The sequence below is a fragment of the Epinephelus fuscoguttatus genome, linkage group LG20 (assembly GCF_011397635.1).
Source record: "Epinephelus fuscoguttatus linkage group LG20, E.fuscoguttatus.final_Chr_v1".
In the NCBI taxonomy this organism is placed as follows: Eukaryota; Metazoa; Chordata; class Actinopteri; order Perciformes; family Serranidae; genus Epinephelus; species Epinephelus fuscoguttatus.
The window spans coordinates 7378069-7404901 of record NC_064771.1 but is presented as its reverse complement, the minus strand read 5'-3'; the positions used below and the strand labels follow the sequence as shown (position 1 = coordinate 7404901).

At 40.7% G+C, this 26833-nt stretch overlaps 1 protein-coding gene across 3 annotated transcripts in view; it reads right to left on the bottom strand.

The window, feature by feature from the left end:
- Positions 1-1125: 1125 nt before the first annotated feature.
- Positions 1126-26833, bottom strand: part of ca10a (carbonic anhydrase Xa) — a 363435-nt gene continuing 337727 nt past the window's right edge. For all 3 annotated transcript variants that reach the window (XM_049563761.1, XM_049563760.1, XM_049563759.1), the window contains 4 exons: positions 15662-15734; positions 7031-7185; positions 6562-6736; positions 1126-2086 (listed from right to left, as the gene is read on the bottom strand). In XM_049563761.1, the coding sequence (XP_049419718.1) occupies positions 2064-2086; positions 6562-6736; positions 7031-7185; positions 15662-15734 (426 nt within the window). In that variant the 3' untranslated portion in view covers positions 1126-2063. The remainder of the gene's footprint in view (positions 2087-6561; positions 6737-7030; positions 7186-15661; positions 15735-26833) is intronic.

The window sequence follows — 26833 nt, the reverse complement described above, 5'->3', positions numbered from 1 at the left end:
GGCTGCGCCTAGAAATTCAGTCCATGAAAGTTATGAACAGAACCAGTGACAAAGGGCAGCCCTGGCGGAGTCCAACCCTCACCGGGAACAGGTCCGACTTAACACTGGTTAACCTGTTAAATCTGTCAGCACTGTGGCTGTTGTTTAGCCATGTTTATGGAGTTGGAACCGTTAGCTGCTAGCTGCCGGCTCAGCCACCTTTATATTTAGAACTGTGTACAGACAACTCATATTTTCTGAATTTCACACGGAGCACCTTTAAACCGTACTTGTAACCACCAGCCACAACAAATGTTGCAAAGTGAAATAGAACCAAAATATTAAGGATTATACCTTTAAAGCCTGGCTCAGTCAGTGTTCTAGTTCAGGAAATAGCTTCGTGCACATATTGAAAAATGAAAGGGCCCTTTGCAAGTTGTTGCCAAAGAGTTAGAAGCACACTACAGGGATCCAAAGTCACATCCAGCTGCTGTTCCACCAGCGTCTGTAACTCTCAACATTTTTGTCATTAACCTTGCAGAAAAAGTGAAACATGTACATACCCAGCAATATTCCACACAATCTACTCACATGTGGTGTGTCCTTCTTTTACCCCCTCAATAACCACTTAGGCAGGATCCTATAAGTGGTTTAATAACTTTTTGGAGACACTGTGAGGCAGTCAGCACTGATTGTCAGCAGTGGATTGGACTTGTATTGTTAGGCATGTACCTCATCAGCCCAGGAGAGGAGGTTCCTTTCCTCCTTGTCCCCTGATGACCGCTGATGTGATCTGACAGACTATGACAGGTCACATCAACCCTGACGGAGCTTCCTGTGCGTGGCTGATAAGCTTCAGCTATATCGGGCAAACAATGGAAAGAAAGCCAGACTTTAAGCTGCATCTGTATCAGCAGGACACCATCCCATGTCATTCATTTAGAGGCTCTGTCAAGAAGACGCTACCCTGATAACCTGCGCTATCCGCCTGTAATCTCTGAGCAATGCTGTCTCTGTGTCGGCGGTGTTATTGAGCATGCCTCTGAGGAGGAATATTGACATATCAACACATTTAATATGGAACAGTACAAAACAGGTACAGGTACAATAAGTCAGATCCTCATATAGTGAAGCGTTTTCCAAAGTGAACTTTCCAGACACATTTATTGGGCTGATAACATTACTCAAACACAGTGTATGACCATTGTAAACAATAAAACAGAAAAAAGGCATCAGCTCAGACTGAGAACTGCTCCAGAATTCAAAGTGTGCCAAGCTTTTTAAAATTCTCAACTTTTTGTCTTTTTTTTTTTAAAATCCTCTTAATATATCTTTTGAATGTTTATTCATTACTTTTCTTTACATATTCATTTTTCTGCAGTATTGATAATTATAATATGTACAAACGAGGCCAAGACACTGGTTGTTCTGAGGCCGTAAGAAAGCCTGTAAATATTCGCTCGTCTCCCATGACATGACTCGAGTTTTGGAAAAATGACAAGGTAAGGCTGTGTTCCCTCTTCTGTTGGTTTTGCTGATTGCATGCCTTGTTGGTGACTGGAATGAAACGTCCGTGAGGGACCGTGATGACCACTTCGTCTTGACTGGCGGGATGGGGGCAGTGACTTAGTCCTTAGATTTTCCCATTGATAGCAACATTTTTTTATGTACAAAGGCTTTTAAAGTCCCAACGTTGTCCTATTAGTTGGGAGGCTATCAAATAAATGCTTCCACTTTACCTTTTTTTGTTTCTTTCCCAGTGTCTTTTTTTGGTTTTCTCCCAAAAAAGTATTGGTATCAAAATGTCCGTATAGATATAGTTGTACAGTGGGGGAAAGGGCTTGTTAGCATGTGTTAGATCGAGGGTTCAAACTGTTCTCAATGTATGAAAAGTAGAGTCTCTTTGCTCGCAATACAAAGTTCCTTAATTCGGATAATGTCCAGTGTTTGTCTTTATACAATGCCATGAAATAATCTTAGATGAGATGCAGCCTTAAACCCCAGGTTTCACGTCCTCCTCTCCTCCCCTCGCCTCGTCCCGCTCTCCATCCCTGACACTTGTCTCCATGCTCATCCAAGGGAGGCTACTTTAGCAACCACTCGTTCACTGGAAGAGAGGAGAAGGACAGGAGTGAGAATACTGATTTATATATGCGCTGCTCTCTACAGTTCAACTGTTCTCACCCCCCCCCCCCCCCGACATCATATTTCATCTTTAGCGATAACATACAATTCAAAAGGAATGGCACTTGAGTGAATGTGGCTGGGTGGGTGGTGTGAGGGGTGGCGGTGCCGCTGTGTTTCAAATGGCAGCCTTGACAGAAAATTATACCCAAAACGCGGAGGTGCCAAGAACACAAGTAAATATTGTAATTTGATAAACAGGTGTCTTGCTGCTATGTGAAAGATTTATTGGAGTGCTATGAAAATAAGATTTCCTTTCATCAGGTGGTGAAAACGAAAAAGTAAACACACACATATGCAGAGCATGATTAGCTCCCAAACCTCCCTGATTTCCCATTCAGTTACCCTGATAATCACCTCTCCAGGGAGGGGAGGAGTGTGTCTTGTTGCTCCTGCTCTAAAGGTTGACCTTAGACAAATCACCAGAGACGTATTTTCCCTTTTAATGAGCAACCCCCCTCCCTCCACTCCTCTGCCTCCCCACTTCATCATGAAGGTCTTTCAATCTCTGAACAATTAAATAAGCAGGTCTGTTGTTGTGTGTTTTTTTTGGCCTGCTCTCTGAGGCTCTCTAGTGAGTACATTTGTTTCAGGATCACAATGGTGTGAGGTGGGTGAAATCTCCCCACGACCGCTGCACAGAATAAGAATTTAAAGGGAGGGTGGTCGAGCAGAGCAGAACAGAGGAAGAATATGAGAGAGATACAGACAGATAAACAATCATGGTGTGTGTCGGCCACAGTACAGTAAATCCACAGCACAAAATAAAAAATAAAAAAACCAACAGAATGAATAGCAGGGACTGGGGCTACCTCTCGCCTGTAGCGTATTTACGCTTCAGGAGTGATATTCAACATTCTGTGCAGCAGTTGCTCACATATATATTGGCTGAAACAGAGTAGGAGAGATGACAGACTGCAGCAACACCTCCCAGGTTGCAGTGAGCTGTGACAAGCCAGTTTTCAGATCTGTCAATCAGGGCCAAACAGGTGTTCTGACTGTCCAGCCATCTGACTTTCTGCTGCCTGTTTTTCTCCCCCTCCTTCTCTTTAGCACATCAATCTGCAGTCTACATTATCTCAGCCATCAGCTGAGTCCCAGCTCAGCGCACAAATTTCATATTAATTTCATAAATTAAAATGGTGAGCACAGATAGAGCAATAATCTCCTGGTATCAATGTGGATGTTGAATCTAAAATAAATTACATCTGGGTCATTTGGGAGCAATATCTACTCTTTAGATGAGAGTTTGATGAGTAATAATTTGATCACGCTTGCTGACAGAACACTCTCTCTTGCCAGTTGTTTGTTCACAGGATGTAAATAGTTAAATAACTGCAGGGAAAGATTTGAGTTTATTAAATGAACACCTCTAAAGAAAACTGAAGTGAGACCTTCCCTGCAATGGGTTTGAAATGGTTGCAACAATTATGTAGTTTTGGCCATTATGTCAAGCCAGCTGTATTTATTTAGCCCCATATCACAAATCACAAACTTTCCTTCCTATCCTTGGACCCTTGATCATTTTATTGGTGATAATTATTTCTAAGGTCTGGATAGGATGACATCACTAAAAGAAGCCAGATGGTCCCAGAAACACGAGTAGTTAGACGATCAGACAACAAACACTCAGGGTCATAGAGGCCCGGAACTGACACAAGGCTGTAATACCTGAGTCAAAAAAACAACAACTGACTAAACAAAGAGTCTTAAATTGAGTATTAAAATGTAGTGTAAAATTCTAAAAAGAAATATAAAGTGTTGTTTCCTCCGTTCAGCCTACAACCAGTGGCTAATCTTTTTTTTTTTAACCCTTTTGCTTTTCCTCCAGTCAGTCGATAAAATAAATCAAAACTAAATGTAATGTGGTAAATTTTATTCCTCTTTTTATCTTTCACCATTCCCACTCCTTAACCTTTTTGCTTTGGCACTTATTTAATGATTTGTGAGCATTCGCCTGCTGGCTAAAAGCTTGAGCTTCTCTATAAATGTACATTAAAGGGATAGTGCACCCAAAAATGAAAATTCAGTCATTATCTACTCACCCATATGCTGATGGAGGCTCAGGTGAAGATTTAGAGTCCTCACAACACTTGCGGAGATCCAAGGGGAGAGGGGGTAACAACAAAACTCCACCTAATGGAGGCTTATGGCGCTCCAGATTCAAATGTCCAAAAACACATAATTGAAACCACACGTACACGTGAACGCGGAGCACAGAGAGGCAGTTGGAGCTACAGGCTACAATGAGGCTAAAAACAGAGTTCAAATGACGTTTTTCCAAACAACTTTTTATGTCAGGGTTTCAGGACACTTGGATCACTATGGACGAGCAGTATGGAGATATTTTGTGGTTTCAGTTATGTGTTTTTTGGACGTTTGAATCTGGGGCTCCGTAAGCCTCCATTAGGTGGAGTTGTGTTGCTACCCTCTCTCCCCTTGGAGACTCTAAAACTTCACCTGAGCCACCTGGCTGAATTTTCACTTTTGGGTGCACTATCCCTTTGAAAGGGCAGCAGTACGCAGTACAGTATATAGATAATTAACATTATGTGTGCCCTGGCTGATGTTGACTTTTTTTTCAACTTATTATAGTTCGGTATTACTCAGTCATGTTTACCCGGTCTTCATTTAGTCCAAAATGCAGCAGCAAGAATTTTAACAAGGTCAAATAAGAGGGAGCACATTACCCCCATTCTTGCCTCCCTACGCTGGCTGCCTGTTATCTACAAGATACATTTGAAGATTCTGATGTTTGTCTCCAAAGTGTTAAACAGCCTCGCCCCCTCTTACATCACAGAGCTCCTATCCTCATATCACACTGTGAGAACCAAAGACTTCTGTCTGTCATGAGATCCAGGACTAAAGGCTTTCTCTCTCACTGCCCCAAAACTGTGGAATTCTCTTCCTCTCATCATCCGACTCTCCCTCACCACTGAAATTTTAAAAGTCATCTTAAAACACAATTTTACTAACCAGCCTTTAATTGTGCATAATGTGACTGCCTTTGTTGCTGTTACTGTCACAACGTGGTGACAGTACAAAAGCAACAAGGACACAGTTTCCTGCTGAAGGTACATTAATAACAAGTAATGATATTTTATCATTGCTGATGATTACTGTTATTATTATTTTATTGCTATTATCACTCAAATATTTGTGTTTCTCTTCTTCCTTTTTGTTTTGTCTTTCTCTGTGTGTGCTGTAAGAGCACTTTGGATCAACTGTGTCTGTGTGTAAAGTGCCATATAAATAACAGTGACTCGACTTTTTCCTGAAAGATGGCGGCAGCTCGGTGAAAAGGTCGGTGCTCAGTGGTTTTGACTACTAGTTTTCAGGTGAGCTGGCTTTCCTTTTTATAAATTATTTGCAGGTTTAAGGAAATTATGCAAATTTAAAAGATGCACCACAGGAATGTGACACTGTTTTTGTTTCATTTTCCTTGTGTAGCAAAGAGGGACTAGGCTCTAACAGCATTATGAAACCCTGTGGTGTACAATGACATTAAAGTTACCTCAAAGCTCAAAAAGAATAAAACTTAATATTTCTTGTTACTCTACATTTAAATTACTTGACTCAATATTTTGTGTTTTTGATGTTACTGCTGTTCAGTTCAGTCGCCGGAAGAAAATGTTGGCATTTCTGCAAGACACACATATGTTATAGGTATATACGTGTCATAACTACGTATCTTACAATTCTATGGCTTTATGATGTCATGATTTTATGACTTTTTCTGATTTGTTCCATCTTATTTATTCATTTAGGATTTATGGTTTTGCTATTATCAGTAGGTTGTGGATTTGGTGGAGAAAAACTATGGTAAGTTCTATTGTATCCACAGTGCCACAACTGGGTGTCAGTAGATTCTGGGGCAGTGTGGGCTGTACCCAGCACAGACAATACCCGCCAGAGGTTAATGCTACAGAATACATTCAGTTAAGCCCTGTCTGTTGGTGAGTCTGTGCCCGTTGGGAATTGTTAGGCTCTGACTGTTAATGTCGTCTGACGGCCTAAACTGTGAGACAAGAAAAAATTACCACCTAGAAACTTTATTATTACTCAGCTGTAATGTAAAGTTCTACCCAAACTCAAGTGCTTTAGAAAATCTGGCTAAACTGTTGGCTTCTTTACAGCCTCCCTGATCGTGGCCAACTATGAACATAAGACCCATGTTGTAATAAACTAGAATTTTCCCTTAGAGGAAAATTTGTGATAATTGGAAGTGTGCAGATGTTATGAGTAATATGGTAATGCCCAATGGAAATAGAGATATGCCTGCAAATTAGATCTCAGATATATTCTATATCAAATATAAATAAATATGAAACAAGAAATGTCAGTAATGAGGTGACGAGAGGGTGATTAAACAGCAGCAGGGTGAATTATCGTTTCTACCTCGGTACTGGAGCTTCTGAGCCCTGTTGTTGGGGCAGTCTTTGCCCTGCATGCTGAAGTTGATATTAGTGCGGATGCAGCGGTTGTTCAGAGGCTGGACCGGGCGAACGTTGTCGCTCATGCTCAGGAAGATCTGAGATGGCTGGTTCTGGCTCAGCAGCCGCAAGGAGTGCATCTTAGAAGAAGGCAGATACAGAGAGAGAAGAGAAGAGACGCTGGTTATAAGTTGACCAAAGCGTCATGAAAATGTGAGCCAGGCATTTTGATTCACTGCATTATTTTCCAGACACTGTATGAAGTATTAGACAAAAGAAGAGCTGGGAAAGTGTTGGAGTAAAAGCCTCAGTGCTGGGCTGGCATGTTTTACAGGCAGAACAATAGTTAGAGAGAAAATCCTTGGCTGAGACAGACAATCTCCGGTGAGTTTTGGGAGTTATGTTTCAGGTCTAGCTTGGCGGCTGAGGCTCACCTGCATGCGTGTGAGGTACACCGGCTTGTTCATCAGGATCCATGTGGCGGTCTCAAAGCATGGAGGGATGGTCATTGATCCATCATATGTGATAAAACTATTTGTCTCTGGGTAAATCTCCTCTATGTTCAGGCCGGTCAGTAAATACGCATCATCTGTAGAAAGGAAAGCAGAAAACAAAAACAATGAGGGACTTTTAATGTTTCATCAGAGGATACTGTACTGCAGTTTTGATTTGAAGTTGTGAGCTGCACAAAAACAACATAACAGAAAGAAAAAAGCACACTTGTCATCACTTTCCTAAAAGGATTATCTTCAACAAAAGAGTATTGCTGTTCTTTTTCCTCAGAGAGAAGACAGAAAAGTTTTCTTGTTCTTTCTCTGATCATCTTGTGACCCCTTAGATTTTTCTTGGGATACTTTTGAGGCCCTGACCCCAGGTTGGAAACTACTGCACAAAAGCATCAGCTAGCCTAGATCAAGTGCAATCTGCTAATGGGTGGCTAATAGATGGGACCTGAATATTCAGATCAATTGTATGTTTAAAATATTTCTTACAGGAAGATTGCTGGAAAAAAAACAGTGGTGGAGAGTGACGAAACAAATTTATTAAAGCACAGTTTTTATTAACAAACTAGTCCATACCCATTAGTAGCTTTGTCACCTTCTACCTATGCCAATCCTCAATGCCTATGTGCAGTTTCACATAGATTGACCACGTCAGTGAGTAGAAAAACGTAGGACAGACAGAATGACTGACTGACAGAATGACACAGACAGTTTCTGTGGTTATGTACAGCATACCATACCATGACTTAGTCATACCAAAAATTAGAAAACAAACCAAAAACATTGGTCCACAGGGGGAGCCACAGCGATTGGTCGCATTTTAGCCATTTTTAAACATTTTTCTGTTGTTGCGCCACCCAGTTGCCAATTAGAGTTAAATTTCTCCAGTCACCTTGAGGCATCCTGTTCTACATATCTACCAAGTTTAGTAAAACTCGGTATGGTGGTTAGGCCTAGATAAGAAATTAGCTCTCTAGCGCCCCCATTTTGTTTGATGGGGTCTAAAATGGAGGGGTCCTCTCAGGTTATGTGTGGTCATATGCCTACAAAGTTGCGTGGTGATCGGTGAAACCTTTGAAATGTTATACACCTTTATGTGATGAGCCACGCCCTCCTCAATATTCATTGCCTTATAGAAGCTCAGTTTTAGTAAGTTTTCCAACTTTTGCCAAGAGGGAACTTTAGATATTGGTCCCTAGACCAGATATTGGTCAGACTTCCTAGGAAGAGATCGATTTTAAGTGTTTTTTAAAAAATTCAGAAGTTTCATGTCTCTACGACATACGGGGCATGAGATATGCCCATTCAAAGTTTGCAATTTCAATCGGTTGCTATAGCACCCCCCTTTGGCCAACTGATGTAATATTGCTTCATTCGCATCCTCCCATGACCCTCTACCACTGTGCCAAATTTCACATGGATTGACCAAGTCAGCGAGGAGAAAAACGTGGAACAGACACACCCACAGACAGAGTTTTCGTCATTATATAGTAAGATTTGGGATACTTGTAGGTTACTGGTTCGGCTGTGGATCACGAAGTAGAGGGGTTCCTGGCTCTTGCAGTCTACATGTTTAAGTGTACTTGGGCAAGATACTGAGCCCCGTATTGCTCCCAATGGCTGTGCTATCAGTTTGTGTGTGTGTGAATGTTCATCTGATGGAAGCCCAGAGTCCTGCAAAGGTCTGATTTTCAAGACCCGCCCCTAAACCGGAATCAGGACATGCAACACCGCACCCCCACTGCATTCCGCACACATGACCAATTTGTTTTGCAACAGTTCTAGTATTATATTTGAAAAAAAAATGTAATTCAAGAATTACAATTCAAATGAATATTTTTTGCTTATTACCATAAAATTGAACAGCATATCTCCACAGTTAACGTGCCTTTTAGTAACGCGCCTGACTGAAGCAGCTCTTATATTCCAGCTGGCGGAGAAGACAGAGCCGGCACACAAACTCAGCAGTCAGAGGATTAAAACGTTAAAACATTTAATTCAATTATTATTGTTCTCTTTTTATTTTAATATAGTTTTGATACCATTAGACCCGCATGTCCTTTTTTTCACCCAGAACCAAACTGGGAAATAAAATTAAGACATAATACCACCTGCAAATCAATTTTTTTGTGGATCACCTGCCAGGTACCCATGATTACCCAACCCAGTGTGTGTGTAAATAGGGTGACAGTGCTTGTGTTGAAAAGAGTTTGAGTGGTCACTTTGACTGGACAAGCACTATCCAAACACAGTCCATTTACCATTTTTTTTTAATTTTCTTGAGTATTTCTATTTTATGCTTCTTTATACTAAACTATGTACTACGTAATAACTAATGTCTTTAAAGAAAATACTTAATAACTACATTATACTCTTTATAACCTTTCTACCAGACAGTGCTTTCATGGGACTTTCTCCAATGTGCAAGGTTTGTGGAAGGGTCAAATACAGGACTTCCGCCCAGGAGATGGGGTCCAAGTCCCATACAAAACCAATATTTACCAACTCATCTCTGATGTTTTTCTAACTCTTACCACATCTTCTTAGCGCTAACCCCAAAGACTGTGAAACCTACCAAACTGGTAACGGCCACTGAATAGGCTGATAACAGCCTTCTAAACCTACCAGTAGATTGAATAACAATGTTTATTTACAGCAACTTCCAGGTAGAAAATCCTCATGTCACATGCATAAAATCAAATGCTGCTGAGCAAACACTGCCTCAAACAGTTAGATCTAAAAGAGGTTGAAGTGTACACTACATGGACAGTTGAACCCGTTATATTAAAGCCACCAGACTCCATTGATAGATACAGTCATTTTACTTAGCAGTTACCACTTAGCTACTTGTCTACCACAACGTCAAACACAGCATAACTCACACTTACACTGATATTGACTTTGTTCCAGGTGGTTAAAATACATTTTGCTGTGGCCCTGTCCATAGCAGTTCCTTGTTTAGCTTCCTTGCTGGTAGATTCAGTTTATCAAAGATGACAGCAAAACAACAACTAAGCACAACAGAAATGCCATATTGGTCGAAAACCAAAGTGTTTAACTATGTATCTTTAAACGTAAATAAATAAGTTAGCCAGTTTTATTTATCTCAATTTTTCGACCTGGAATTGATTGTTGTTGTTAGCACGATGTCATAGTTCTTTGGTCTATAGGTGGAGCAGGCCCCTATTGACCCATAGCTATGAGGCTTATAAGCAAGGGTTAATGCCCGACAAGGTGTCCATCATCAGGAATTAATGGACGACGCGAAGTCCATTAATTCCTGATAATGGACACCTCGAAGGACATTAACCCGCTTATACCATGGTCACTTACCAAAGAAATGAATATTAAATCAATTATTTATGCTTTAATGTGTTTTACAGTTAAAATCAAGAATTTTTCACAAGCCACAACTGAGCGGACTATTTAATCTCTGTAGTTCACAGGTGCCATGGAAACCCGCTGTGGCCGCAGCGTAGAAACCATAGAGACTCTGATCAGTGAAGGGAAGTGAGATGAGATCATGCCTAAATGTTACGTGATATTACTCAGAAGATGATTATTTAAGAAAGCCAGTGCACTTCTTACCGCTTGTGTGCTACAGACTCTAGATGATGAGGATGATGTGCAAAAAAAATGTATTACTTTCATGATTCATTGGCGTTAATTTATAGGCCCAAGAAAATTTGTTTCAAATAATCAACATCCAAATAGTAGCATAGTCAAAATCATTTTTATTTGCAACAAATAATTCATAAACATGTAGTAGTCGAGATTAAATCATATAAACATATTAACAAATTAACGATTGTTTCCTATTTAAAATTAAATGCTACATCACCATTAATAGTGAAATTTGAAAGTGATATGGGTATGTCCATCATAGTGGCATTTGAAGAACGGAGACTGACAGATTGAGCACTGCTTGTTGGGACATTTGGAGACGACAAGATGTTGCTCCAGTCTCGTAGCACGGAGCCCAGTAAGCCTGCAGGCTGCTCTCACACCGATCTTCTTCTGCTTCCCAGTCATCAAAATGATCAAATTCACCAAATAAATTAAATGAAACGATAAAATCACTCATGATGCCTGTTGTAATCCGCTGCCTCCGCTCTGAGTCTCCATTGCTATGGTTACAAACTAGCAGTTGAGCCAGCGCAATAATTTAGAACCTGTCATCAGGCAATTTGATGGGAACGTCTTTTTAGCTGTCCCATAACACCTTTTAACGGACACCCTGCAGCCAATCAGAATTGAGTTTTCACCCAGACCATGGTATAACCACAGATAATGGACACTATATGGGCTGATGCAGTGGTTTAGCCAACACATTGTGACCATGTCACATATCGACGCGTGGTCATGGACTTTCCACGTTGACAGATGACATGCAAGGTACCCTGGATGTATTGGTTGTTGACGTTCTGGGATGCCATGTCAACTTTAGCCTGTTACATGCTGTGTATTTTCAAAGTACACCTCCGTTTTCACAGGAAATGTACAGTTTGCATACAGTCTCTTTCACAATAAATGCACTATGTCGGTACAACAATGTGAACTGCCATTTTTTACTTCAATAACAAATTACATTTGATGGTTACATTTAGCCAACACATGCGCGTGGCTGGGTTTAGGCAGCAAAAGCACGTGGTTGGGTTTAGGAAAAAAAGAACAGGGTTTGGCTTTAAAATCATACTGGAAAGGAGCAACCGCCTCCCAGGTAAAAGTCGATGGTTGGTGGTCTCATTCGCCACCCCTGCCACCACAACACAACAACAGCAACAGGCTGTGTACCATGCAAGTGTAAAAGGACAGCTTTTTGATGGTGTCTGACACCAGAATACACTGCTCAAGTGCTGGTATTTGATGAGTTCAGAATGAGACCAGGTTGATTTTGCAGGTTCTGACCAATATTCACTCTCTCACTCTTGGGCTCCACCAATGCCTGAGGTAGCTCTTTGGCTGCTAAATGCTCCACTATGTTCACCAGCTAGTGTCTAACTGTGTCTGTCTGCTGTTTGCTGCTGGGCAGGCAGTGTACAATGGGTTTACCAGAGCTTTTTCACTGAAATCAGCTGCTGCTGCTGTGGCAAAAAATGAGTCTATGAGAGCTGTGAGAGTTATCCAAACAGTGAAGTTGTGGGCCGGACAGCTAAAAAATGAGCTGAAAGTCATTATAATTCCCCAGAGGTTCCATCACTATGCTTTCACATTGTGATTTGATATGTTGTTATTAGAAAAATAGAAATAAATGTCTGCTTCAAATGAACCTAGAGTTGACATTTTCCTTGCCGAAACAGTATTGTTGCATGTACGGCTTTCATACATTCGTCTGCACATTTTACTATACAAAGTATGAAAGTCTGATTAATAGAAATTTTGTCTGAGAGCCATTCAGGACTCTGATTCATAGAGTGACTGCTCTGCATCAGCATGCATAGCAGATAAAGCTGTCTCCCAGCCTGTATCTTCACTCACTCCCTTGTTCCCTACACAGTAAGCACTTAATGTTCAGGGTATAATGAGTAGTTAACTGAGATACTGGACACATTAAATCATAATACAACATCACTGAGAGGCATACTTACACATCAATGTGGGATACTTAGCAGGAAGTAGTGTACATGTCAGCAGGACTACACTCTTTGTACCACTGAAGGAATTTCTGAGGGCAATATATAGATATACGTTCTAAAAAAATGCACTGGGTAGCAAATGAGGAGTCTTGTCAGACAGCTGTAGACGCAGACATGTTGTTGCTAACGCTCTCATCACAGACCTCGTCTGGTCACCAAAAACTGGGTGTTTTTCTCAGAGGCTATGAGTTTACCTAATACATCCTCCTCTTTAGCGTGCGGGCTGTAAACTCACCACCCACTGCTCATCAAGCACTGAGCTCATCTTTCATAACCCATTTTTCTCACTTCTTATTTCACATATCATTTACTGTTCTGTGAATGACAGGCTATTGGTGTTGCAGCACAAAACCTCTTTTATCCAAACTGTCTCCACTGTCAGGACGCTAATTAGACAGACTGCAACTCTCTCCCTCTTCCTCTTCACACTCCAGTAACACGCTCTCAACAACTTGTCATCTGTTGGGCCTCCGTTGACAAATGGACTGCCTATTGTAATGAGGTCACCATGGTGGACCACTGCAGCTTTAATTCTAATTCAACTGTGCTTTGCATCACTATTAAACACTGCATCCTGTAAATAGAATGAAAAGAATATTAATTTTTTAAAACCTAATAAGCATGATAGGCTTAATTTGAGAAAATCCCCATAAAAAATCATCTCTGATCCTCTCTGCATGTGAAAAGCAGCAATGCTGCTTATCTTTGATCATGTGCTTGAATATAATTATTCTCTCTGGATGGTGTGTATGTGCCTTTGTGTTTGAATGTGTGTACATATGTGCTATAAAAAAGCTGGCACCATTACTGGCTGAGGGATATGCCTAAGGACTCATAAGCATGAGGGGGCGGTGTGTGTGACTGTGTATGCATGTGTGTGAGTCAGCATGTGAGAGACAGTGTATCTGAGGGAGTTTTGACAGCTGTCAGGATCCATGCTCCTCTCCAGCTCCTCCAGCTGGACCCTGAGGAACCCCCCCCAACCCTCCGACTGCCCCTCGCCTGAAGCCTCCTGCTCCGCCTGGTGCCTCCGAGACTCCTCCCAGCCACAAGAGGTCAGTGTGTTTATCCAGCCACGTACTGCTCCCCCCATTAATCCAATTATTTGTCTCTTATTTCAAGCTAGCCTGGGGCGCTCTCCGTGCCGATGCCGCCTCTCCAGTATGGCAGGCTGGAAGAGGGAAACCTCTGGAGAGCTGCTGTCGACTGCTGCCTAACTGCCTCACCAGCGGCTTCCTCCGGCTATCAAGAGTTCCCATGCAGCCATCTCACCATCCCCATCCTGCTGCAGCCCTTCAATAAGCACTTTGAAATGAAATAATGATGCTTTCGGAGATCAAAAAAGTGAAGTAGTTATTAAGAAAAATACAATTTGAGTGTCGAACAGTTGACCGTTTGTTAACCCTCCTCCTCTGAACACCAATTTTACAATCATAGCTTAGCATTGCATTACATTTAGCTGACACTTTTATCCAAAGCGACTCACAACAAGTGCATTCAGCCAAGTGGGTATTAGCCTAAAAGTGCAAGAATCAAGGAAGTATATCAACTTAATCAAATATGCTGATCTACTTAGCACCATAACTAGGCATGGCTGGCCTGTAAAGCTCTTGATTTTGCCACATGTCGAAGCGGTCTGCTTACGGCGATTAGACAACCCCCTTTATCAGGGACAGATATTTCGACAAATATTGGTAAAACACTTTAGTGTCCCAATTTTCAACATTCACTACCAAATTGTCCTGGTTTCTACCACAATTAAATATATAATATAATAATAATACCATTATACTTGTTTATAGTGCTTACATAGACATTCATCATGTTCTGTCCCACTCATTTTACCTAACCCAATATAAAAACAAATAATGCACCATGCATGTAAATTCAATCCTAATTTGTCTGTATGTGTGACATCAATCAATCAATCAATCAATCAATCAAATCAGTCAATGTGTCATTGTCAAGGCGGCTGCTGGCCTATGATGCTTGCAGCGTTTTCTGACAGAACCTAGTAGTGCGTTCAATGGTTAGCCGTCATGTCAAAGAGAAAGCTGGTCTTTTCAAAAGAGCTCCAGGAGGCTTACTTCTTCCTTCATAGAGTATCCAGTATTTAAAACGCTACATTCTGCACATGCTGCAAGAGTAGCCTTCAATTTTGATCACACATGGTGATCACACCGCTCATCAGCACACACTGTGATGACACAAAGCTGGTTGAAAATCAGCAAAGTTTTCATTTTGTAGTCTTTGTCTGTCCTGGATGCTACTATGTCAGAGCTAACATTAGCGACTCTATCCTGCTCTATTGTATTTGGGGAAGTTTACACTCCAACAGCTCCACCCAAGCTCATTATTTCAGATAGTGTTACATTATTCAAAAAAGTTAGTTAAAAATAAGAAATTACTTTTCTTCATGCTAAAACTGTTGGTATGATAAAACGGATGCTGACTTTCAGCCTGGATAAAGGCCTCAGTCTCTTAGACTGATTTCTTGTATGCAGCCATCAAGTGCATATTTAAGAACCCTTTGCAGGGCTCTGGTTTTAAAATGAGTCAGCTTGAAACACTGAAAGGTCAGCTGGAGACATTTTCCAAATGGCTCATGAGGCTAATGTTAGCTCAATTAGCTAACTAGATAGAGCTGACAAAATCTTCAAGCTTCAGTTGACAAAAGGTGATAGTCATAGGGCAGAGATGGGAATCTCCTTTTGTCTATCTCCGTCTGAAAAATAAAAGACCCATTACTTCTAACATTTCTCAGAATTTTCTGTAGCAAATCTGTAACTGTTGGCTCTAAACTGTGCCATCTCATGGTCTTGCAACAGTAACTGAAGGGGACAAAACTTAGCGAATGTTAATTGGTGCTTTAAGCTTATTTTGTAGAGATGTTCAGACATTAAGATTACTGCACATGGACACTTACTTTTATATGTTATTCTTGTGATGGTGTCTCTGTTCAGCATTCGATTCAGGAATGAGTTTGACGTCTCAGCAATCTGGATTAAAAGAGAGAAAGAGAGAGGAAAAAAGGGGTGAGGTTAAAAGCCCATCTAAAATTAAACTCAACTAAATTTAATCTCCTCAGTTCAGTACTTTAAAGGATAATGCAAGTGTGTTTTTTAATCTATCACCTTTAATGCCCATGAAATGTCTAAACCCACTGATGTATTTTGCACAGTCAGACGCTCCCACACTCTCTTGCACTGCTGCGTTGCCTTCTGGAAAACAAAGGCCCCCACTGTTTTCAAGAAACCATTAAAAACAGCTCACAGACACACACTGCTGCCATGACAAAAAAGAATCCATCTTCTTAAAGAGCTAATACATCTGCTCCTAACATTACTTTATAATGGAAACAAGTTTTATTATAACAGAGCTGAATGGGACACGATTATTGCCAGTGACTCTGCAACATGTTGTCTTCCAATCCACAGCCTTATTTTGCCTCTTCCCTTTCACTAGGAAAATGTGCAAATGCATATTGATTAGAAATCTAAAACTAACCTAAGACCTGTCTTTGATATGCTCCCTGCTTTACCCCTAGCTAATGTTTTTTTTGCCTCTTTGCCTTGAAGTAACTGAACTGTAAGCCTGTTTTTACCCACTGCTCCTAGTCAGGCAGGAGTGTTTTCTACATTCTGCTGCTGCATCTGGGTCCTTTTCCTTGTTTTCAAGAACCTTACTTGTGACAATCACTTTTTATTTCTTTTCATTCAACCCTGTCCCCTAGAAATAACATTTACATACTAATTTGCCAATACACTTTAGGGAAATAGAGATTCTGCCTTAATTATGCTCAGTGACAAAAATGTTTTTGTTAAAAGGAAATGCTATTTATCTTTAAAGCCTGCCCGACACCAAATGACTATTTAACTAATTTCACTGCTGCAGACAAATTTCCAGTGTTGTTGCTGCAGTTGGTCCGCGCTCCCCTGATCGTGATCGTTTGGTGTAAGGTGGTCGCAAAACTCATCCGTGCTGTCTAAAGTCAGTCTTTTTCTTGCTTGATGTTCCAACAAAATTAAACATGTTTAATGGTATTGTGAGTTTTTAGTCTTGGCTAATGCAAATACTGAAGTTCAACAACCAATAGCTGTGCTCCCTCCTGCACCAAATAGGATGCAGCAAACTTCAAACAGCAAATTTCATCCCCATTCAAGCTATAGGAGCGCTAGACCAGAAGCAGCCAACTTGACCAGCAGGAATCTCTAGTGCGCCTCTATGATGCGGAAGCAGCGCCAGTCATGCAGGTAATTTTATAGGTGGCAGTTGAACCATTTCGGCTTCATGTGCCACTGAGCAACTTTCATTGGAATGAACAGGTCTCTTTATAGATTTATGTCAAGAATGTGAACAATTCTTGCTTCTCTTGTACTGTGGAAAGTGAGGAGAAACTGATGCAGTTGTGAAGGGAACAAGAGTCTGTGTTTAATTAGGTGTGCATCAGATCTACCAACCAGCACTTAATGTAGTGAGAAATCTTCATTTTTGAAACTGTTCACCTCTTATTCCCATGCTCTCCTCCCACTTAAATAACACAGTTTTGTATGGAGGTTTGCATGGAAATCAAGTTTATCTTCATAGATTTTATTCATGGCGAATTGACAAGAATACTGTCAACATATGATCCCTTTTATCTTGTGTTTCTATAATGTTTTCCACCAGGAGCAGATTGGGAAATAACCTCTAAAATACTCTAGTCAAATGGTAACCCTGCAAGAACCTTAGTCTAATCTTAGAGTGATTAACTAAATATTTCACATTGTCTTTAGATGTGAGAGGGTGTGAGACATTAATCCTTTGAAAGTCTCTCAACAGTCTTCTAGTGTATGGTAGGCCTAAGTCGTAAGTGTTAGGGATAAGGTGAATGGTGGTCTAATAAAGTTTTGTCTAACAGAAAGTAATGGTGAATTTCATTTTATGTTATTTTTGCACGCATACATTACACTGAAAAATATTCTTATTAGTATTGTAATATTGATTTCAGCCATATGGCCAAGTCCTAGACATAAGCGTTGATGTTAAAGAGGGTGTTAACAAAGAACAACTAAACTAAATTCATGTTCCACAGTGAGTCTTAGAATCGGCCATCTGGCTCGCTGCTGTACAAATGGTTTTTCTGCCGGCTTGTAACCAGTTGTACCACATTTTACAAGTTTCCCCAACAGTGTACGCTTGAAAGAACAGCAGATAAGCATTAGGATGTCATTTCTTTACAAGAGCAGTGGAGGGTAATACGACAGTAAGGCTGTTACAGAGCATGCACCTACAGTAAGTGTTCAGCTAATTGGGGAAAAGGAGGTAGTGACAATGGAAGGAACGTAACATCACAATAACACACTGACTGCTCTATGATGTAATTGGTTGGGAGCTGTTTATTTAGTGGATTTTGCATTAGCTGCCCTGGAAACATGCTGATAATGACAAATAACAAAACATTTACAGTCATTGATGATAGCAATCACATGGCAGAAGATTATAGTGAGTCCACTTGATGCAAATCAGCTGTAGAGTTGGACTGGTAAAATTGTTGCTTTCTATAGTATGTGCACATGGCAGCTGCACTGCTGGTTGGGGAAAGGTTGCATTTAGGGCAAGTAAATGACTGAGAGGGGCATGGTAAGAAATAGGCAACTAAAACATATACGGGTGGGTGAAATGGTATACATCAAAATACAGTAATTGTAATAAATTCAATTAAGAAATGGTTAAAAATAACCATACTATACCTAATCACTTCATCACAAACAAAGAACCAACATCCTCTCAAGACAATACTTAATAGGATGTACTTGATATTACGATGCGGCTACCTTTACAATTTTCGTCCCGCTTCCAACTCTCGACAAAACTCTGATGGGAGTCAAAATGGACAATACTTTTCTAACAAATATTGCATTCGGTGAATTTCTGTCATTTGTAACTGCAATTGTGGCATTAATGCTCATTTATACTCCCTTTATGTACATAAATAGATATGTTTGCATGTACGTGTCCTTTACGTTGGTATAAATAGAGCCAAAACAGGCGTTAGAGGGCATAGTCAAATGTTTCCCATTACAACAAACCAGGTAACGGTGGAGGAGGCCACTATATTGTACCTTTAAACAGAGGTAGTGCTGTAGACGGAGGTGGTCTGTGCGGCCATTTTATACATCCTGTGGGCCTGTGGGACATGTGGGCTGAGAGTTCTTTTCACTATATTACAAATTTGTTCCGTTCCACCATCATTAAAATTTCTTCATCGTCTCGGCAGGTGTATCTTGTTTGAACTACGCTACACTGCTTCCATGATCTCCGGTGGTGCTGCTCTGTTAAGTCCATATCTGTAAGCTTTCAGAAAACTTTCACAAGTACAGATGAATTTAATGCAAAGTACGAACAGAAGGCTCTGTCTGTCTCCGTATCTAACATTCAGCCTAAATGAGCTCTTACATGGATGTGGTGGCACTGTATCATAACCACCACAGAGCCCCACGTAAGGCACTGCCAAAACTGACACAGAGGAAGACAAGAGCCATCTGTTTTTGGCTGGACCACAACAAAAAGTTTACCAGCCCTACAAATGTGAAAGAAAGCCTATGAGGTCATTATTAGTCTCTTTTCACTGCTGTCTGATGTTTTAATATAGTTTTATTTTGTCAGCTGGTACAAATGTGGTTGCAAACGGCAGTTGCCATTTGTGAACACAGCTCTACGCAGTTCGCTGAAGTTGGAAGGATATTAACAGATTCTAACTTCTCGGATCAATAATTCATGAGTAAAAGTTAAGAGTAAAACAACGCCTCTTTCCAACTGAAGTAAGTTAAACACTGAGCTTCTGCCTAATTTTAATCAAAACAAGCCGTCCTCCGACCGTCTACAAAGTGCAAAGCCAAAAAGAAGATCTACTATAAAAATATCCAATAACTTCACTCTTAAACAGTGCTGTGCCACCAAAGTCACTTCAAACATCAGTGGTCTCCTTCTGGTTATACCCTAACATAACAAAAATAACATGACAATTACTTTAAAGTAAAAGCTTCAAGGTTCCCAGAGAACAATAATTTCAAGTGTTACAGGTTTCTATATTTGCTACTTTACTCTCCACCTTCATTTCTCACTATCTTGAGAGGCAGCTGGATTCGCAAGATCACAAGATCATGTGAGAATCTGGAGATCACACGAAATTCCAGCACTGACTTGCTTTATTTGGTAACTAATGTAATAATAGTAGGAAAAGGTAAATCACAGGTCAGAGACAGAACACAAACTAAGGTCTCCTGCATTAAAGGCAGACTCACTTTCGACTTTAAGATTCTTGCTCATTCACCATCCTGACCTCCACACCTATACTTTCCACCTCACTACATACTGAATAAACTACCTCCTGCAGTAGCACTGAATGTACAGCCTGAATGTGAAACATTGTGTGTGGAATTTTCCAATATGGGAATCATTTCCTGGGATAGAGGCCTGGGTAAAATATAGCAAAATTTCTTGACAGTCATTCTTGCCACCATGACGATTCAGTGATCTCTGTCAAAGACCACTGAGACTTGAGTGAAAATCTACTGAAACTGCACTGAATTAACTGCACCCCAAAAGCCATAGAGCCCTTTTAATTCCTAACTCCACTCTTACTCTGCTTGACCGACTCCATTGTTCAGTGCTTCTCAGACTGCTCCCACTTCTGAGACATGCTTGCTAATAGCTGAAGGAAGCACCTCACACTTCATGTCCACCCCCGCGCCCTTCTTTGACTCCTCTCTGCCTTCCTCTCCACTCCATCTATCCCTCACTCATGCTCGGTGGACTTCACAACTCTAATTGTCGGGATGTCTTTGGGCGAAGTGATTAAAAAGAGATGTGCTCGTCCTCCCCCTCCCCGCTCTGAAACTGAAATTACTTAGTCTTTGACCTGTTCCCTGTGCTCTTCAGGAAGGCATTATCCCTTCACCAGCCATTCATGCTGCTCACTAGTTTTTTGGTTCTCTGTCTCTCTCATTACCATCATCATTTCTTCTATTCCAGGAATGCCCTGGAATAGAGGTGTGAGAAAAGTATAAACCTAGCACCATAATGTTGATCAGACACAACCACTAGACATATCGTGAAGATTCACATATTTTTTTTCTGTTGCGTCAATTGACAATCCAATGAGTGAATCAATGAGTGAAATGGCCTTGCTTAGTGTCTCTCCATTGTGTCTGTGGTTGCCACGAGGTCCCCACGTTGCTGCAGTCACCCACTGCTGTCCTTGGTGGTGCCTCACGACTCCACGCCTAGAATGGGGACACTTCCTGACATTCTGAGTCACAGCAATGGGATTGGAAATCTGACAAGGCCTTGGAAAGCATGAGTCACTGAAAAGTGAGAAAAACGAGCTCCTGCTCCGAGAAAGATGTGGCTAATTACCACCTGACTGCTCAGTGCTACTACTGAAGTGTCTGACCTGGTGAAACACGATGAAGACAGAAGGAGAGACATTAGCGGAAGACCAGTTGGAGTGCAGCTGCATGTGTGTGTGTGGGTGGGTGGCAGGTGAGTGCATGTATGTGAGCGTTATTTCTTAATCTTTTTTTTAATTTTCTTTTTTTCTCCACATGTGGGCATTAACAAAATGGTCTTCCCTGTACTTCACCACTTCTGAATTAGCACAGCAGTAATGTATTTTGAAGAAATCACACTGGATATCTAAGGCCTAACAAAAAGGGATCAACAAATTAGCAGAAAAGGGTTCAGAACCCCTGCTGGTATAATGAAGAATTCTTTTAAAGCTAATATCAAAGCTGCATTGGAGAGATTTGCAAGTTAATGACCTCAAGCACTGCTTTTAAATCAAAGAAGTTGTTGAAAAATTGGTGTGACCAAGTTGGAAGAAAGATTTTCCTTTTCTGACTGCTGATTACACTACAATTAAATTTGGGGAAATGGAGCAAAGGTATGGTCTCATTTGGCTGGATTAGAAGCCTGTACCTGTTTCTGATTTAGACAAATTAAAAAGTTGGAATATAAAGCTTCTGTATGCAGCTTTTTTATAGTGACTATACTGTGTAGAGCCCGTGTCCTGATTACCCTTGAACAAAGAGGTAGCTAATAGGTATTTTCAAACCAGAGCAACTTTTTCATAGTTCTCTGGACCCCACTTTTTATTGTGTCTGCACCACAAGAACTAGGAATGATCATAGTTTTTTAGGACACTGTTTGACGGCCTTTTTAAACTCCTGTTTCAACATAAGTGGCATAAGTTTACAGTGGTGGGTCAAACACCTGCCAATGCAATACTGGCAATTGCCATTAGACAAAAAGATATTTAAATTATTTGAATGAATCATAATTAGCATATGAATTCTTGAGTTATGGCCAAAAACATGTTTTATGAGGTCACAGTGGTCTTGCCCTTTAACCTTCGACCACCAAATTCTAATCAGTTCATTCCTAGGTCCAAGTGGGCGTTTGTGCCAAATTTGAGGAAACTCCCTCAAGGCCCTCTTGAGATATTTCACTCACGAGAATGAGACAGATGCAAGACAGTGACCTTGACCCTTGACCACCAATATCTAATCAGTTCATTGTTCAGTCTAAATGTAAGTTTGTACCACATTTGAGAAAAATTCCCTTCAGGCGTTCTTCAGATATCTTGTTCACAAGAATGAGAGGGATGCAAGGTCACAGTGGTCTTTGTTGACCACAATCTTATCAGTACATTGTTGAGTCTAAGAGAATGTTTGTGCCAAATTTGAAAAACAATTCTTTCAGGTGTTTTTGAGATATTGCATTGACAAAAACGAGGCAGATGAGATCACAGTGACCTTGACCTTTGACCACTTAAATCGAATCAGCTTATCGTTGAGTCCAAGAGGACATGTGCCAAATCTGAAGATGGAGATATCCCCTCACAAGAATGGGATGAATGTATGTACATACAGATGAATGGACAACACAAACTCATAATGCCTCCAGCCATGGTCATCACCAGCACGCAGGTGTAAAAAAAGCCCTTGAAGGTATGTAGTTCTCGTTGGAGCTCTCCAGTGGGCATTTCCTCTTAGGAAGTACTCAGAACTGTTTGGTCCGAAAACACTTACAGTGGGCACCTCTGGGTCTGGAAGTACAGGTCTTGTTAATTTTTTTGCATCTGTTGGGTGACTGACAGTTGTATCTCTTTTAATTGAATGATCAAAACAAAAAATTGCATTAGAAAAGATATAAACCTAAAACATAAGTAAAGAAGTTAAATATGGCTCCTGAGTTGCGCTACATCCAATAACTGAGCTTTTTCTTATGTACAATGCATACAATGAGTGGGAGCATCAGACTGCACTTATTAGAAAATTAATAAAGGGTTTTGAATTCACTTCAGCTGATTTATGACTGACTGTCTTTTTCTCCACAGCAACAAGTATTCAGAGCCATCTGTCATGGCAAACTAATGGGGGCAAAAAAACATGCTCTCTTTGAAATAAAGCTGTAATAAGCAGAACTGGTGGGATATGTTTACCTGCTACATTATCAGAGTGACTCCTGTTTTTCTGTACATTGAGACATCGGGATGACAAAACGTCACCACAAGGCAACTTTGAAACAGGAATTTATAGTGGGAAAAATACTTTCAAAACCTACAACTCAGACCTGCCAATGCTGCTCGTTCCTGACTTTTTTTTTTTTTTTTTTAACCAATGTAAATTCCAATTTGAAAGTGTTATTTAAGGATAACCTCTATGTTCCTCAACACAAAACACTGGAGTCTCTATATGTTTGAGTTATAGCCATTAGTTTTAACTTTTACAGCTGTGCTTCTTAGAAATGACTTCTCATTTTAGGTACTTCAGTACCAGTTATCCTTAGCTGCTGTAGCTACAGTTAAGCCAGCTGGAAGCAATAAGGGATCAGAGCTCTTGCTACTTATTAGAAACTGGTAGATGTTGGGGGTTGTAACTGAATTCTCTCCATGAAGTTAATACACAGGTTTGTAGGTTCTGTAGATAGATTTTTTGGACTGAAGACTTTGGAAACTAGATATTTTCTACACCGTTTTTAATCTCTTGCACTGATGATTCATCTGGATGCGTTTAATATCTGTTCAAGCCTCGGCAATGCTCCAACCGTCGGAAAACAAATGGGGCTTTAATTTTCCAAACCACGGACTCTGTACTTCACTACTCTATTGTGTTCATAAAATGTGTGGCACCTTTAAGATTTCCAAACAGCAACACATGGTATATAACATTACATTATATTTTTTTTCTTTGCCAGCTAAGCCTAACAGCAGTGCAGAGCTGCACGCTGTTTCAGGGCCATTTCATCAGGCTGTCATATACGCCAACCAACCTGCAGCACTCCACTTCCAAAGCCCAGCTCCTCTCTCATACATCCTCTGACACACTCTCCTACTGGTTGGAGGGGGGGGAGTTGAGGAGGGGTGACCTAGGTCAGTGTTCCCTCTGTCTCTTCAAGACTAAATGATGGTCCCATTGACATTGGGGAGCTAATTAGCAGTTAGCAGCTGAACTTTTCAGCCTCAGTACGCACAGTGCCGAGGACGTCTGCTGCTTCTCTGATCTCTGAGCCTCTCATTCAAGATGGAGACCTCTCATACACAACAAAGAGACAGGAGAGTAGCGCCGCTGCCGCTGACACAAAGCAAAGGAGCACATTGTTTTGCTCTGCAGGATAATTGGATCACTAATTGTTTGTGAGTTCTTGAGTTGAACATTTAGAAGATTTCAGGTGAAGACACAGAGGGAGCAGGAGAGTGGAGGGATGGGAGCACTGAGACCTTCATCCTGAAAAGTAATTTAGTTCCTGACAGATCTCTTTTAAACCAAAATGTAGCTACAGGCACAGATAATCGGCCTATTTTGTCTTTTGAAGGTATACGTGAACAGACAATATAAAATCAACCATGATACAGTTAAGCTAAATGTGGTCTTTAATTGACAGTTTGACAAATTTGTGAAATGAAAACCATAAATAAACCAATCATATTTAACATAACTTGACTTTACCTCATTCCAGATTTGCATAATGACTTTATTGCTCTGTTTTCAGTCTCTTTACTTACAAGCATATGGCACAGACACTCCATATCTAGTTGTGTAGCTTGTCTGTTGCAAGATTGGACAGAAAGTTTTCTGCAACTTTTCAAGTAACTTTGCATTTTGGTAGCTTGTGATCATTTGAGCTACTGTTTGGAAAAGGGTGTAGCTGCAGAGCTCCAGGCTCAGGCCCACCTCCTCTGTCAGACCCCTTCCAGCCCAGAGCATGGAGAAGGAAGTGAATTGTGTATGCCAGAGGCCTTCATCAGGATTTAACAGGACATTTTGATAACCTTAAAGGAGAAGTCCGGTATTGTGCACTTTGAGCCCCATTTCTGGGTTGTTTATGATGAAACAGAGTGCTTAAGACCAAAATTTTGATGATTGCTCCTTTTCGGAGAATTTGGCTTTCCCCTGCCTAGCTTAACAATGCTGTCTATGGCCATTTGTAAATCCGTCCTAAAACCACCCTAAATGTTCGTTTTCAAAGCCATGAAACTCAGTGGTGTTCGTTGATGTTCTGACATAAAAATCGTAGCAAACTGTGGTTTCTGTCTGTGTTTTCGCCGTTCATCTCGATTGTGGAACTATTTTTTCAGCTGCCTCGCACCCGTGTGTAAACCTCCACTTGATTGTTCGTTTGACCCTGAAGCGTTATACACTCCAGCCCACCTGATGGCATGGTGTTGCCAACCAGCAGGAAACCATTGCAATGTAATAGGACACAGAAAAGAAGCAGAAGAAGAAGAAGGTTGGCGTTGTGTTCAAAGGCATCATACTGCGAAGGTTGTTTACAAGCGAGTAATCCATTGTGCAGTTGTTTAAACTTATTACAAAATTTTTTCATTTGTTCCCGTTCTTCCTCCAGGAGCGCACACAGCACTGTTGTAAACTTGTTGTAAACAACCCCCTTTCCGTTTCCGGTGGTGGATCACTACCAACGGACAATGAGGCTTCCTATAGAAAATCAATGGATTAGACAAAATGTCAAATAAATCATCAGGGAAACCACAGTTTGCTATGATTTTTATGTCAGAACATCACCGAACACCACTGACCACTCAGAAAAACGAACGCTTAGGGTGGTTTTAGGACAGATTTACACATGGCCATAGACAGCAGTGTTATCCAGGCAGGGGAAAGCCAGATTCTCCAAAAAGGAGCAATCGTCAAAATGTTGGTCTTAAGCACTCTATTTCATCATAAACAACCCAGAAATGGGGCTCAAAGTGCAAAATACCGGACTTCTCCCTTAACATTTTGATATAACTGTAATCTGGAACTTATCTTAGATAATGTAACATTAAAGATCTAGGGTGTAGGATTTAGTGGCATCTAGCTATGAGGTTGCAAGTTGCTAACATTAGCTAACATTAGATAGCTTTGCTAATGTCATAAATAGTAATGTTAGTTTATGCAAGGAAGATGTTAGCAAGCTCATGAGGTTAGCACATGAGCTATTTGCTGCTTAACATTACCTAACCTAACTTTATAAGTTATGGTTTCGTTGACATATATGGGTTGTGTTTATTACCTTGGTGTTATTGGTGGAGTTTGTGTGACAGAGGTTATGTGGCATTGAACCCTTAATGCTCTGAAGCTTATGATAAAGTTGCATCTAATGATATAATGTACTTATTCATTAAAGATAGGCACAACAAACAATACTTAGCCTAAACGTGAAACCAAATGTGATCAGTCAGCTTATAATAGGCTTTCGAACATACACCATTTTGGGATCCCTGTTGTTACCATGTTACAGTGGCACGGATGTGATAATATGTATCAAATATACTCTCAATAGGCAACTTTATTAACATTGAGAATGATTAAACAATACACTGCATAAGATGAGACAGTGATATGTATGCATTACCATTGATAAGAAAGCGCAATAAACACACATCATTTTCTACCATGAGTCCTGGTGATAAGGATGGGTCCCAGTGCCAGAGAAGGGCCTGAGCCTGGAGCTCTGCAGCAGGACGATATTGACTTTATGTATCATTTGGACAAGTTCAGCTATATTTCAGTGAATCGACCCCTCTTCTTCTCCAGTAAGCATAGACCTGTCA